We start from the raw sequence: 14,241 nt of genomic DNA, 5'->3' as shown, positions 1-14,241 counted from the left end.
TCTTATCTTTATTGTGATGCAAATTGTGCTAATAATGACCTGAGTTTATTTTTAAATATTTGGAAAAAATAATTTTCTTTAAATAATAAAATATTAATACATATAGATAAATAATACAATTTGTAAAAATATTCAGCATAAGCTGTTACACTTACATACATGAGATGATATTCATATTCCTAGAAAAAAATTAAAAAAAATGGGGCAAAGGGGCTACAATTGGTGGACTCATTTGGTCACTTCGAGGCCCATCGGTATATAGACTATAAACCCAATTTTGAAAGACCGGTTAATAGTTAATACTTCAATACCATCCCCGTAAGTCAGAACCGCAGAACACGACAATCGAGAAAGCACGCTATCATCATGAGCATGGCGTCACTTATACTGAAGCGAAGCAGCCCTTATGCTATAAGGTCAGTGATCGATAGCCTTCGAATCCCCACGTCATCAAGAGCGTATGCGTCGGTTGCAGTGGGCAGTGACATGGTCTCTGCCGCGCAGGATGTTTCTCTCCAGAAAGCTCGGACCTGGGACGAAGGTGTCTCTTCCAATTTCGCCACCACTCCTATTAAAGACATTTTCAAGGTTCCTTCTTTACTTTTCATTTTTTAATTGGGTTTCTAATTTCATTTCATTTTATTTTCTTTTTAAAGTAAAGTTCTTTATGATGTTGTTTACTTGACTGAACTTATGTTTTATTTTTCACATTTTCAGGGAAAGAAAGTAGTCATTTTCGGGCTCCCTGTAAGTTACTCCATAACAAATTATACTTTTACATAAATTTTTTGTTTGATGAACAATTTCGGTGGATCTTGTTGGTACAATTAATAAGTGTGTGTATGATTTTGTGAAGTCTGTGTTGATGCTTGAGTTTATGGAACGGTTAGTGTGATAAGTGTGGCCCATTTGCTAAAAGGAGTTTTGCTTAAAAGCGGAAGCTTAACATAGCAAGAGTTTGTTCTCTTAGTGGCATAATTAGCTGACTTGTTATAATTAGTAAAGGACCAATTTTCCCTGGTTGAAATGGAATGTTGAAACTTGTCAATGTGATTTCAATATGTTTCCTGCTTGGGGTTTAGTGCTTGAGCTAAATGAATAAAGTGGAATTTGAGAGCTTCTGCACAAAGCATTTTATCTTTATTTATCTATTGATTTATTGATTTTTCTTGTTATAGTAAATACAAGGTTGTTTGATAATTTTTCACAGGACAATATATAATTCTGTTATTTGAACCGACATGATTGTTTTTGTGTTCATAGAATAAAAATGCTGATGCTCCACTAAGGACTTAACACAACATTTTCTTCAAACATGATGGTAAAATTCGTTTTATAGATGTTGTAGAATTTACTTTTAGACTTTGGAAGAGATAAAGTTACCCAAAAGATACTGATCTGTACATAGACAAATATCTTTTATTCTTGATTTATGTTTTGCTTGGCATCTTACCATCTTCTAGGGTGCATATACGGGAGTTTGTTCAAATCAGCATGTCCCTAGTTACAAGAATAACATTGACAAGTTCAAGGCTAAAGGGATTGATTCTGTAATTTGTGTGGCCGTTAATGATCCATACGTTATGAATGGCTGGGCAGAGAAACTTCAAGCCAAAGATGTTGTAAGTTATTTGCTTTGCTTTTATTCTCTTAGCTTCAAGAGAATTTTGGTGCCTTAGCGATTTTATTTCACAATTGTTATAATATTATTGGTTTAATTTTTGTCGTTTAGTTGAGTATTATAACTGGTTAGTCAGATATGTTTCCTCTCAATTGCTTTCTTCCTTAATGAGGGGTGTGGTTGATATGGCTCTTATAATTGTCTTCAGCATATCCTCCTTGTCCAAGGCAATAAAAATAAGTTCTAGACCAAGTCTACCCTATATTTAGTACCTAGAACATCTAAAGTCGAAGGAGACAAAATACCAGGTTTTGGTTGTAGATTTTGTTATCGTTTCCACTCCCTCAGTACAGAGTGTTTGATTAGTCTTCTGAATCATTGAGTTATGCAGGTTATAAATACTATAGTTTAAAATCCTATTAGGCTGATACAGCACTTGCGTTGTTATTTATTTTTCTTTATTTTGAATGACTTGTGGTTGATATGCCATTAGTAATATCATGTGTTTTTTGTTCATGCTTTTAACAGATTGAATTTTATGGTGACTTTGATGGAAGCTTCCACAAGAGCTTGGACTTGGGAAAAGATCTTTCTGCTGCTTTGCTTGGTCCTCGCTCTGAAAGGTATTCTTTGAATTATTTAATATACTAAAGTTTAACAAGTCTATTACCTTATTTGCTAAATATTATCCAATCAAGACATGAATAGTCTGTTTAGATTTAACTTCATAATTTCACTTACTAAGATAATGCCTTTTTTTTTTCACTTTTCTTTTGTACAGGTGGTCAGCATATGTAGAGGATGGGAAGATTAAGGCTCTTAATGTAGAGGAAGCACCATCGAACATGAAGGTTTCTGGTGCTGATGTCATTTTGGGACAGATCTAAATATGTTTCAGTATCGTTTGCCATCGATTCAAGCTTTTGTATGCGTATAGCATGTTTTTCAATTACTCTTAGCAGAGAAGGTCCGCGAATAATAACTTGGAAATGTTGCTCCAATCTAGTTTTAGTGTTTATCTTTCTTACTTTGTTAACCCTCTAAAAATAAGGTTGTTCCTACATTGTGAATAAGTTTATGGTAAAAGCAGTTTGAGAGAATTGCCTCTTGTTTTTCATTTGCTTTTAAAGATAGATGCCTCTTGTCTTTTTTCCCCCCTTTTTTTAATAAGAAATTAGCACTGTTATTCATTCAACGCTGTGAATACATGAACTATTTCTACTGGCATAGGACGCAGCCATAGATCAGTTGTACTATTCACGAAAGCAAATTTGGCTAAAGCATGAGCATGACATTACAAAATCTGGAGATGTGTTGAAATCTCACTTTCGAAAAATGCTTGCGTTGGTTTTGGACCTCGGGGATTATCCAAAAAATTTCAGTCATACGACCTTTCTTATTGTTGACCAAATCGATAAATGCCTGCTCTTGAACCCAACCCACTATCGCCAGCTTTGTTGTGCTTTGTCATGTAATCAGCCTCTGATGAAGTGGCCGGCTGGAATTTGATCTATTTTTAAATTTTTTGAATTTAAAAATTGTATATATATACATATATGAGGACTTGCAATAAGTTTATGGAACGTTTACTAATCGGTAACGAGAATGCATTAAATGAGAATGAGCTGAAATAAGAATAGAATAAAATATTTATTCGAACTGTAAGAATTGAAATCAAAAGGAATTATATTGTCACGATGTATTTACTTTATTTTAGAATCGGAATAGAATGTTACAAGTTACTAAAATAATTTTACTACTGCTGTTGATGTTTCAAGTTACTAAAATAATTTTACTACTGCTGTTGATGTTTCAAGTTACTAAGACGAGTGATAACAAGTTGCTAAGACGAGTGATATGCAAAAGACCCATCGCTGTACCTGCCATGTCGGATTTGATGAGAATTGCAAATGGGCAATTGATCAAGTTGTCAATGGGTACGGGAAGTTTGAAGGTTGATATTCTGGTGAATAATGCAGCTGAGCTCAGCAGAACATGACTAATTCTTTCTGGATGATGGTATCACCGAGACCCCGTTGGAAAGGGTCTTTAGAACTAATATTTTCTCCCAGTTCTTCCTGTCCCGGCGTGCTTTGAAGCACATGAGAGAAGGAAGCTCTATCATGAAGTTAACATCAATTAGTGAACGATTATACTGAGCAATCCAACGGTATTAGATATTGTGGTATGTAGCCATTGACTGGGGCCTGTGTGGACCCTGTTGCAGGTAGCATCCACGCTGGAGGACATGATCAAGACACTAGGGAGCGAAGCGCCAATGAATAGGGCAGCTCGCTAGCTCGGCCTGGCGAGCATGTTACCGATCTATCATTGTATATTTACGGTACAATGCCTATGATCCGATTTTGAATTGAAGGACTGTAATTTTTAAGTTACAGTTACTGTAAAAAAAAATTGTAATTATTAAATAAAAATTAATAATATATAGTAAATATAAAATTTTAATAATAATTTTAATAAAATTATTAAAGATATAATAGATTTCCCATCATACAACTGAAAAATCATATTAACATACATTCCAAACTATAACAACTAATATTTATTAAACACTTTAATACTATAATTTAAAAATTACAATTATCCAATTTTTATTCCAAAGGCATCCTATATTGTATTGTATCGTTGAAGTTGCTCACAAGTTATGTACCAAGCAGGTGGCTTGGTAGTCATGCATGATCTTGTGAGTTGATCGTGATCCTATATATATATGGAAAAAGTTATTTACACCGAATTTGCGCCCCGAATGTAAAACGCTGCGTTTGGTTTCATTTGCTTTTGAGAAGCACGTGTTTCAGTTTAACACTTTCTTTTTTTTTGCTTTTCTCTGTTACACACACATGTTTATTTCTCTCTGTTTCTTTTACTTTGTTAGATAACAAATCAGTTCCTCATATCCCTTTTCTTGCTTTTTTGACGAACCACACAAATCTCCTTTACTTTTTTCTGTTACACGACAGTCGCCAATTGTTTTTGTTTACTCTGTGTTCCTGTGCATGGAACAATTTTGATGGATTGATTTCATTGTATTTGTATGTATGAGTTACATACATGATTAAGGAGAAGAATAATAAACTGCAGTTGTTCACTTTTTTAATTTTTTTCTTTAATCTTATTGTAAATTCGTTAACAAGTCAACATGCGATTGATTACAAGATTCAGCCAGTGTAATGAAGTGATGAATTGGGAAGCAAACACATTTGCGTTGCAGTATTCCTTGCTGAAACACAAGTGCTGGCAATTAAAAGGAAAAAGTAAACTGAAACACGTGCTTTTCAAAAGCAAATGAAACCAAAAGTAGCGTTTTACATTTAGGGTGTAAATTCGGGGTAAATAACAGTACTATATATATTTATATATATATATATAGATATATATAAACCGCGCGTTATTTTTTCCATTGGAAGGGTGTACTCTGTACCCGGTGCATTGTGTAATACTATAAGAGCAGGTGAAGGACAGAAAGAGTGTACTGAATAAAATCAGGTCACAACCACAGGTCCAAAAGTGTCCAGAGACGACGATTTCGTGTATATATAATGTTGTTTTTGTATCTGCTCTTCCTCACCAATATAAATATATAGTTGGTGATAAGCTATGGGGATAAAGCTTACCTGATAATGTAATGCTAGATCAGTTTATAAGACGATTACGGTAAAGCTAAATGTTGAAAATAGATTATATCAGTCTAAGGCAGAGCAGAACATAGTTTGTTAACAAAATAGAAAGTGCAATCAATAAAAGCCAGTGGAGGAAATGCCCAATTCTCTAGGATTTCTACCTTGATTTCCTCAAAATAAAAGTGATAATAAAGTAACTCTACAGGCTAGTGCTGAAATAGCTTTTACTGACTGACTAAAGTTTTTAGTCTGTATACGGTGGCAATGCAGGACGCCGACCAATGACCATGTTGGTTTCTTCACTGCCGTCACTTGCATTGCTATTAACATATTAAAGGTTAGCAACGAGTCCCCCATTCTTCAGCATCAGAGTCCTCTCTGCCAACAGAAAAAGAACGTCTATCATAACCAGCCATGAGTCACATCTTTTTTATTAAAATTAAATAAATTGATATAAAGGTAAACTTTCTTTTCTCTACACTTTCTCCAAGTATGGGCAAGCTTGGATCTCAAAGCTATTTCAAAATGGGGTGTTCTATGCAGTCAAATGGCCATACAGCATTTGGAAGTAATAAAGAGATATCAAAAAGTAAAAAAAAAAAAAAAAGAGCAACAGAGCAGCAGAGGAGAAGTTCTATAACCTGATGTGCTACTTCCAATTGAGCTGAATTGGTACCAGTGACATTTGAGGGTGCAGCTGACATTAAATCAGGAGCAACTTCTGCACTTCTCCTGTTCACGGCACTCTCTTGTACACCCTTTCCTTTAAATAAAGCACTGGATGGCCCCCCTGCATTAGCAGAAGAAGGGGCAGGGGTTCCACTTCGCTTTGAGGCAAGATCTAGGCGTTCTATCATTTTTGCAACACCAGCAATTCCTGCACTCATCTCTCGCTGAACTTCTTTGCTTAATTCCTTAACTGAGGTGTTCCGAGAAAGCAGCCTCTCCTTTAAACTGCGGGTACCTTTTGAGATTGATTCCTTGTATCTGTTAAGAAACAAACACAATTCAGATGGACAAGTTGAAACATATAAAATACCAATCCCAAAGGGAACCAAGTTGCAGAAAATCTACCTGGCTGAAGCAGCAGACCATTTCGATTTTACAGACTCTGAGAAGGAGAATACCTCAGAAGGGTTTGGCCTCCTTGGACTATCAGGTGGTGACTGTCTGAAGAAAACTCTGAAACAAAAATGATCCATTGAATCATATGAAACATATATATAAACAATGGAAATCTATGAAATGAATGTATGATTACAAAAACGTGTGCAATGGAAGCAAAAGCTTTCTAAGGATCCACTTGTAAAAGAAGAAGACAACAACAAGTGTTTCAAAAATACAAATAACAACAAATGGGGAAAAAAGAATGCAGATCAGCTTATATAAGTGGGTAGAAATCATTCTTACTTCCGCCCAAGCTGACTATTATTTCACTGCACCACTGAAAAATCTTTTACAGGAATAATTTAGCATTCCAAGCCAATTCTAGTTTTCTTTATCCTTTTCAAGAACCTCTTTGGCTTTGCCAGCCAAATGCTAGTTGAAAACATCTGAAATATGGAAAATAATTGGACTTTTGAGTTCTGAACAAATACCTGGATTTAAAAGGGCCATCTCTGTTAGTACCAGGATCAGATGAGGGAGGTTGAGCATTGTCAGTTGATCTTATGACAGAAGTTGGGATATCAGTGTCAGATGACCCATGACAAAAATTAGGTGAATTCGCATTTGTTGGCAGCATTAAAGAAGCAGTTGCAGCAGAACTAGAATCAACCACTTGGGAAGCATCAAGTGCAGGGTATCTCTGCATCTCTCTTCTGCGAAAATAGCGAGCAGCAGCTAGATGCTGCATAATACGTGCTTCCATATCATCGTAATCAAAGTAAGTACCATCCTGAAATATCCCATCTCGCATCTTAGAGGTATAATAATAAACTCTATCTCGCCAAACAAATTTTTTTTCAAAATAAAAAGTCGACAACTTAATTTGAAACCAAACTAAATAATCACCGGCCCATTATCAAAATCTTCAGGGAAAGTAACAGGAGCAGCAGAAGCTATAGGCCTTGACTTGGAAAGCCTTTCACTCTCGATGGCAGCTAGAAGCTCTTGGCTACAGTATAGAAAGACAAACTAAAATCAAACGGAGACTATGTTCCTTCATCATTCGACGCTGGACAAATAAAGACATCTGAATGCGGTGAAGTAAAGCTATTAAAAAGAACGTCATGTACCAGGCTGGTTCTTTCAGGACAAATTGCTGCCAACATATTGGACACTCTTTGCTTCTCTGTGACCTAAATGAGAGACGGATTCAACTAGAGTTATTCAATTTATCAGGTTATAGAGTATCACAGTGGAATACAACCAAAACATAATTACAAGAGCTTACCATTCAAGAATACACTGAAGATGATATTCATGCTTGCAGCTGGTAACCTGAAACAAGCAGAATTGCATTAAAGGTTATTGCTTCTTCAAACCTAGAGTTCTATTTGGATTAACCAATTACTTCAAATCCTCAAGTAACAGTCTCATGATTGAATGAACCAAATAATTCCAGAAACAGAAAAACGCAAATCAAACGACAGAGACCATAACAATTCATATCAATCCCATGGTGTGTTCGAGCGGGCAAAATAAAAAAAATGATTTCAAAGAATCAGCGAATGGAGACCAAATAAATAGTTTTTCAGACAGAAATGCTAATCCAACAGTTAAGTACGGCGACGTTTTAACTGCATATTTTAAGAAAAGCGGTGGTGAGAGAGCAAACATCGAAAAGAAAGAAAAGCAAGAGATTTTTTTCATACAGTGGCGGGGTCGTCAGTGGAGAAAGGCTCGAGGCAGATACTGCAGGCGTCTTCGAAGGAATCATCGAGGGCAGCTACGGAAGACGACGATGATCCGGCGGAGGATGAAGCTGTGAAATTGGCCATTTGAAATTGAGAGGGTGAGAGAACGGGAAGAGACTCTGAGTGAAGACGACGAGTGAGTCTATGAAGGAATGAATGAATGGAGGGGAATTGGAGAGAAATGTGAGCAAGGAAAGGAACCCTAGAAAAGTGTAGAGAGAGAGAGAGCGGGTGGTCAAAGAGAAGAAAAGAATTATGGAGAGAAAAGTAAAAGGAAGAATATGAAAAGAGCGCAGGAAAATTATCCGAATCAGACGCTTTTGTTTTGAATGGAATCAATCTTCCTCCCCCAACCCCACTCCTCACTCTCCCCCTTTGCTTTCCTTTTCAATTTCTTCTTTTATTTTCTTTTTCTTTTTCTTTCATTTTTTTTATTTATTTTCACAAATTATGTGGCTTGCAATCTTTCCTGATTATTTGACATATTTTTTATTTTTTTATTTTAATTTCCTCTTATTTAAATTCTTTCCGTAATTAACAAATTTTGTTACCTTTGTTTTCTAATCAAGTTAGCAGGTTAATTATTGCGCTAAATATTTTATAAATGCCATCATCTATATTTTAAAAAAATAATAATGTTAGTGATCTTAATAGTTAAGTCTCAACCTGAATACTAACTGTTATAATTTTTAATTATTAAATAATAAAATAATAAAATTATTAATTATGAAATTTATTATTTAATAGATAAATAACATATAATAATTGAGAGTAAGATTATAATCATTAGTATTACTTTCAATAATTATACATATCATGAAACTTGTTAATTATAATCTTATTATTATTATTATTATTATTATTATTAGGTTATGACATTGGTGGCATTATATATTTATTTGTTGTGGGAAATTTTATTAAAAGCAATAATAAAAGTGTCTTATAACTTTTCACGCTAGGTCAGACCAACAATTACTTTAAAGTCATTAACGAACTCGAATTCTAGAATCCAATAATTAATTAATCAATTATCTTCCTTGCATCCCACATGAAACCGAGAACGCACTCTTGGTTTTGAAGACTCATCATGCTTTAACTTGATTCAAAATACAAAATCATTTCATTTTTCGGTTACGTCGAAAGTCATCAACAAATGCATAAAGTTTGAGAAAATGAGAAGGCATGAACTTTCGGCCAAAAAAGAAAGCAGAAATTAGAGAAAGATGACAGTTAATTTGTGGCCCACCAAGGACCGTTTAAAATATAGATTTTACGTAACGAGTTGTTTAATAATAATAATTTCTTTTTGAAAAAAAAAAAAAACAGAGGTATGAGAACTAACTATTATAAAGTTATAACAAATTCGGATGTAATTTTTAGTAAGCATTAGCGAGGCCGAACTACGTATGGTACCTCACATGGGATACCCTAGTCGCATCTAATATTAGAACAAGCGTCATTGACAGATAGTCAAACTTATGAATAAGTGATTGTAAAAAAAAAAAAAAATCAAATTATGGTGGTACCGTACTACAGTTGCATCCAACCGTTGGATGCACTTGAATTAGTGAGGTTCACAAACATCCAACGGCTGGATGCAACTGTGGTACCGCATCACAAATTTCCCAAAAAAAAAGAAATGAATAATTGGATTCATATAAATGCTTTTTTATGAACAAACACTAACTTCGTTGCTATGTATTTAAAAAAGAAAAAAAAAAAGAAATTTACCCTTAAATTTTGAACAAAATTGTGCACGAAATTAAATTCTTATAATAAGATATTTTATCCATATTAAATTCTTCTAACGCAATCACAAGAAGTTAAAACTAACTTCGATCAGCACAACACGACAAATCGACAATGATATTCTTGTAATACATTGAAAAATTAAATTACAACGAAGAATAAAGTAATCGACCACATAAAATTCATTTTGTAATTACAACAGTGTTATATAAGTACAAAAAGATAACACAAAAAATACACTATTATTACAAGAATATTTTATTGGTATATTTTGTATTATTTTCAATACATATAACATTATAACATTAATTTTTTTTAATTAATACGATACTATGCCGACTAGTCGAAGGAAACTGAACCCTCTTTTTTTTCCCCCACAAAATCTTATATTGGAAGTCAAACACGGTTATTTTTTAAAATCAATTCGTGTTGTTTATTCTTTTAAACTTGACCGTCCAAATTGGGTGCCACCATGTATAAGGAACCAGCAGACCGGCGACGCTGACGATGAAAATTAAAAAAAAAAGATGCGAGATTGAAAAATTAATCAAAGTAAAAACAAAAAAAAGTCTTTGGATCCTGTCTCGATGACGATGAGGAGCCTGCACGCGTTGTCAACTCACACTAGCTGACGATCCTGTCTCCGTCCTCTAATAGTCTTTGATCCCATTCGCACGATCCAAAATTTCAAATTCCGGAATCCGCAGAAATGGCTTCCGCTCTTTCTCTTGTACAGGTTTCGAGGAGGCCGGAGTAAAATGATGGGCCGGGCCTTGACCAGTCAACTTAATGTTTGGGCTTGTGTATGAAATTGAGCCCAAGGCCCAAACGCATTGCGAATGCAGACCGCAATTTCCCCGTTTACAATCCAAACTTCAACAAGTTTGTAGTGAGAAGAAAAACAAGAAAGAACAGAGAAAATGGCTGCCATTGCCATTTCAGCTACTCATACGATTCTTGTTACGAGAGTTAATCACAAATTATCTTCTCCAAATTCAATCGAATTTACAAACCGAGCTTTCTTACCTGTATCAATTTCTTGGAAACCTTTGCGAGCCGTTCTCAGCTCTTCGGCAGTCTCCATTGAAGAACTCGCTGCCGGAACCGGAAACAACTCCTTGACTCTGCGTGAATTATGCCAAGGTCATGTGCCCGAGCACGTGCTTCGCAGGTGAGTCTCCGAAACGAGCCACTCGTTTTAAATAATCAATATATTATTTCGTTTTCCTAAACTTAGCAGTCAAGCTAGTTAGCTAGTATTTTTTTTATTATTTAAAAAAAATTGAAACGCTCGCAGAATGGATGAGACTGGATATGTTTTACCAACGGATATACAGCGCGAAGCGCTGCCTGTTCTGTTCTCGAGCCGGGATTGCATACTTCATGCTCAGGTTAATAACTAACTTAATTTTACATGATTTATTAATTCTGAAAGTATCGTTGGTGAGTAAATTTATATTTACGGCTAGTTATTCTACTTACAACTGTGAATTAAAGCACGACAGCTCAAAGCTAAAGATTACTCATTAAAGAAATGAATAAAGTTGCTGACGACACTAATGTATTTTTCTCCCTCTTTTCATCTTCTAGACAGGCTCTGGGAAGACGCTGACATACCTGCTGTTGATATTTTCGCTAGTAAATGCTCAAAGGTCTGCTGTGCAAGCAGTAATTGTGGTGCCAACTCGCGAACTTGGCATGCAAGTAAGATTATCATTTTGTGACCTTGAATTTGAAATTATTTTTGGCAGTAAAGGGCGTTTTTGAAAATATGGATAAAACAAGTGGTTAATTTGTTTTATGATTCATGGTAATATTGTTATTTCTTTCGGATAAGGTTACAAAAGTTGCTCGGGTTTTGGCTGCAAAGCCGTCGGATACTGATTTGGAGCACAAGCCATGTACTGTGATGGCTCTTTTAGATGGAGGAATGTTGAGAAGACACAAGAGTTGGCTTAAGGTGCTGTATTCTCTGACTTCATATTAAGCAATTGTCATTTGAGCCTTAAAACTCTCTAATCTCTCAAACTGTGATAATTTAGTCACAGCAGTTGTTCCAATCGGTAGAGGACAAATATATTTTACAGTCCAATATTTCTAATTTGGCTTCTTGACTTAAAATGCTTTTTGTGCTGAAAAGCATTGAATAATGCTGCAATACGTAGTCTAAATTGGTGAAAATTTTGTTTGTTTTTCAGTGTTAGAAAAGCTAAGATAGCTCTGAAGAAATATTTTCAGTTATTACTTATTATAAAACAACTTGCAATTGTGGTTCTTAATATTCTTCATAACCTTGCAATAACCTTGCCTATGACTCATTAATGATGAGGAATTTCTCAGTTGTCCATGTTTGCTTTTGTCTTTAGGGATGGCATCATGAAACATTAAAAAACTGTGTCTTTATGATATGGGGCATTTAATTCTGTGGTCAAAATTTTCAGGCAGAGCCCCCAACAATAGTAGTAGCAACGATGGGAAGTCTGTGCCAATTAATTGAGAAGCATATATTCAAACTGGAGTCTGTGCAAGTTCTGGTTATCGATGAGGTAAGTGGCTTTTTTCTTTAGAAGCATATAAATATGGATTATTGTTTGTTTTGAATGGTTATTTGTTGGTTATCAAGTCAATAACAGGCGGTTCAAAATTTTGATTAAGCATGTTTCCTGTAGTTATAGAATTTCTTAAATATGAAGTGTCTCTTTGTAATGTTGTGCTTGGATTTTTTATTTTGTTAGGTTGATTTCTTATTCAATTCATCAAAACAAGTCAGTTCTCTTAAAAAGCTGTTGGCATCATATTCATCGTGCAATAACCGTCAGACTGTTTTCGCCAGTGCATCAATTCCTCAGCACCGACGGTTCTTGCACAACTGCATACAACAGAAGTGGACCAAGGTTTTTCACTGGTTCTAGTTCTTATGAAACCTTTGTCATAAGTATTACAATGTTGCCACTGGTTGTATGACATGCATTTGGATTTTGGATGTTTATTACAGAGTGATGTGGTTCATGTTCATGTAAATGCAATAAAACCATTGCCTTCATGTCTGCATCATAGATTTGTGGTAAGCAAATTTATATTTGATATTTATTCTACTACATATTCTCTTTGGCTGTTAGCAACTCATTTTCAGAGTTTTTGACTGCAGTTTTTTTTTTTTTTGCCCCAATTACTTCTCTCCTAAATCACCCTACTATATTTGTCTGTTCCTTATTCATATATTGGACCAGACACAGATGGTGCTGATACCATTTTACTTAACAGATATGTGGGAAAAAAATGAAGTATCAAACATTGCTATCCTTAATACAGTCTGATGCACCTGAGTCTGGCATTATTTTTGTCGGTGAGCAGGTACAGTGTGTCCTTTTCTTGAATTGTTCAACTAACTCTTTGAATTTTATCATAAAACACATGTAAAATCTGTTTCATCTTGCACTATTCAATGGTATTTTATCAATTGATCATCAATATGATATTGCTTGGTTTTAAATAAAATTCCATCTGGCATGCTGAAAATCTATTATCTTCTTGATGCTGTTTAAGTACTTTTTTTATATATTGACTCAACTAAAGAGAGCTAGTGGCCATCATTTGGATAATTATTTGATTGGCGTTGTGTTGCAGTCTGAGAAGTCAAAGAAGGCTGGAAATGCTCCTTCAACAACTCTTTTGGTCGATTTCCTGAGCAATTCATACAAAGGTTCTTCAGACGTCCTTCTTCTGGAAGAAGAGATGAATTTCAACTCACGAGCAGCTTCACTATTAGTAAGTTCTGCTTTTTCTTTTCTTTTTTCTTTTGGATGGATAATATCTTCTTTAGTGCTTCAGTTCTTTAACTGGGTAAAGGCAAGTGCATTTTTCCTTAATGGCTGGGTTTACATGTGTTGTTGTTTCCATTTCTTAATACAGGAAGTGAGACAAGGAGGAGGCTATCTGCTTGTGTCTACAGATATAGCAGCTAGAGGGATTGACCTGCCGGAAACAACTCACATATACAACTTTGATCTGCCAAGATCTGCTATAGATTATCTTCATCGAGCTGGGAGAACAGGTAGGAAACCATTTTCAGACGAGAAATGGACTGTTACCAGTATCATAACATCAGAGGAGCTGTTTGTTTTGCAAAGATATGAAAATGAACTGAAGTTTAAATCTGAAGAGCTTACTTTACAGACTCAATGTTAAAATAGAATCAGAGGAAATCTGCTTATTGTTTCTTGCTTTTTGCATTCCATCAAGTTGCTGTGCTCATCCATATGAAAAGACAAGAAAGTGAAATTTGATAGCAAATCTTTAGAAACAGAGAATTTGAAAGGAAGGACTAATATATACGTAAAACGTATTTGAAAGAAAAAACCAATATATACGT

The 14,241-nt window shown here is 34.9% G+C and overlaps 3 protein-coding genes across 7 annotated transcripts; 2 read left to right on the top strand and 1 right to left on the bottom strand.

The window, feature by feature from the left end:
• Positions 1-299: 299 nt before the first annotated feature.
• Positions 300-2,721, top strand: LOC102611135 (peroxiredoxin-2F, mitochondrial). The gene is made up of 5 exons (XM_006489261.4): positions 300-588; positions 718-747; positions 1,464-1,622; positions 2,150-2,244; positions 2,403-2,721. Exons 1-5 carry the CDS (start codon positions 367-369, stop codon positions 2,506-2,508), a joined length of 612 nt encoding a protein of 203 aa, XP_006489324.1. The 5' UTR covers positions 300-366; the 3' UTR covers positions 2,509-2,721.
• A 2,576-nt stretch (positions 2,722-5,297) lies between these two features.
• Positions 5,298-8,491, bottom strand: LOC102611424 (E3 ubiquitin-protein ligase RHF1A-like). Its single transcript, XM_006489262.2, has 8 exons — positions 8,079-8,491; positions 7,658-7,704; positions 7,500-7,562; positions 7,276-7,378; positions 6,861-7,159; positions 6,337-6,444; positions 5,904-6,249; positions 5,298-5,640 (listed from the first exon to the last, which is right to left on the bottom strand). The coding sequence occupies exons 1-8, from the start codon at positions 8,202-8,204 to the stop codon at positions 5,629-5,631; spliced, it is 1,104 nt and encodes a 367-aa protein (XP_006489325.1). The 5' UTR covers positions 8,205-8,491; the 3' UTR covers positions 5,298-5,628.
• Positions 8,492-10,738: 2,247 nt separating this feature from the next.
• LOC102611725 (DEAD-box ATP-dependent RNA helicase 58, chloroplastic) lies at positions 10,739-14,088 on the top strand. 5 transcript variants are annotated; one of them, XM_006489263.4, is made up of 10 exons: positions 10,742-11,040; positions 11,167-11,260; positions 11,460-11,573; positions 11,707-11,829; positions 12,311-12,415; positions 12,605-12,763; positions 12,865-12,933; positions 13,134-13,223; positions 13,497-13,637; positions 13,782-14,088. In XM_006489263.4, exons 1-10 carry the CDS (start codon positions 10,790-10,792, stop codon positions 14,055-14,057), a joined length of 1,422 nt encoding a protein of 473 aa, XP_006489326.1. In that variant the 5' UTR covers positions 10,742-10,789; the 3' UTR covers positions 14,058-14,088. The 5 variants fall into 5 exon arrangements, with proteins under 5 accessions (XP_024948159.1, XP_024948158.1, XP_015389075.1 ...); XM_006489264.4 differs by having other exon boundaries at positions 10,986-11,040; positions 11,464-11,573; XM_025092390.2 differs by lacking the exon at positions 12,865-12,933 and having other exon boundaries at positions 10,740-11,040.
• Positions 14,089-14,241: the final 153 nt, after the last annotated feature.

The sequence above is a fragment of the Citrus sinensis genome, chromosome 1 (assembly GCF_022201045.2).
Source record: "Citrus sinensis cultivar Valencia sweet orange chromosome 1, DVS_A1.0, whole genome shotgun sequence".
In the NCBI taxonomy this organism is placed as follows: Eukaryota; Viridiplantae; Streptophyta; class Magnoliopsida; order Sapindales; family Rutaceae; genus Citrus; species Citrus sinensis.
This window is presented reverse-complemented; position numbering and strand designations above follow the sequence as displayed.

Coding starts and splice junctions, on each gene's coding strand:
- LOC102611135 (XM_006489261.4), top strand. CDS start 367: ATGAGCATGGCGTCACTTATACTGAAGCGAAGCAGCCCTTATGCTATA. Junction 589..717: donor CTATTAAAGACATTTTCAAG/GTTCCTTCTTTA, acceptor TCACATTTTCAG/GGAAAGAAAGTAGTCATTTT. Junction 1,623..2,149: donor AACTTCAAGCCAAAGATGTT/GTAAGTTATTTG, acceptor TGCTTTTAACAG/ATTGAATTTTATGGTGACTT.
- LOC102611424 (XM_006489262.2), bottom strand. CDS start 8,204: ATGGCCAATTTCACAGCTTCATCCTCCGCCGGATCATCGTCGTCTTCC. Junction 7,705..8,078: donor CCACTGACGACCCCGCCACT/GTATGAAAAAAA, acceptor TGCTTGTTTCAG/GTTACCAGCTGCAAGCATGA. Junction 7,379..7,499: donor GTCCTGAAAGAACCAGCCTG/GTACATGACGTT, acceptor TCTATACTGTAG/CCAAGAGCTTCTAGCTGCCA.
- LOC102611725 (XM_006489263.4), top strand. CDS start 10,790: ATGGCTGCCATTGCCATTTCAGCTACTCATACGATTCTTGTTACGAGA. Junction 11,830..12,310: donor GACACAAGAGTTGGCTTAAG/GTGCTGTATTCT, acceptor CAAAATTTTCAG/GCAGAGCCCCCAACAATAGT. Junction 13,638..13,781: donor CACGAGCAGCTTCACTATTA/GTAAGTTCTGCT, acceptor TTCTTAATACAG/GAAGTGAGACAAGGAGGAGG.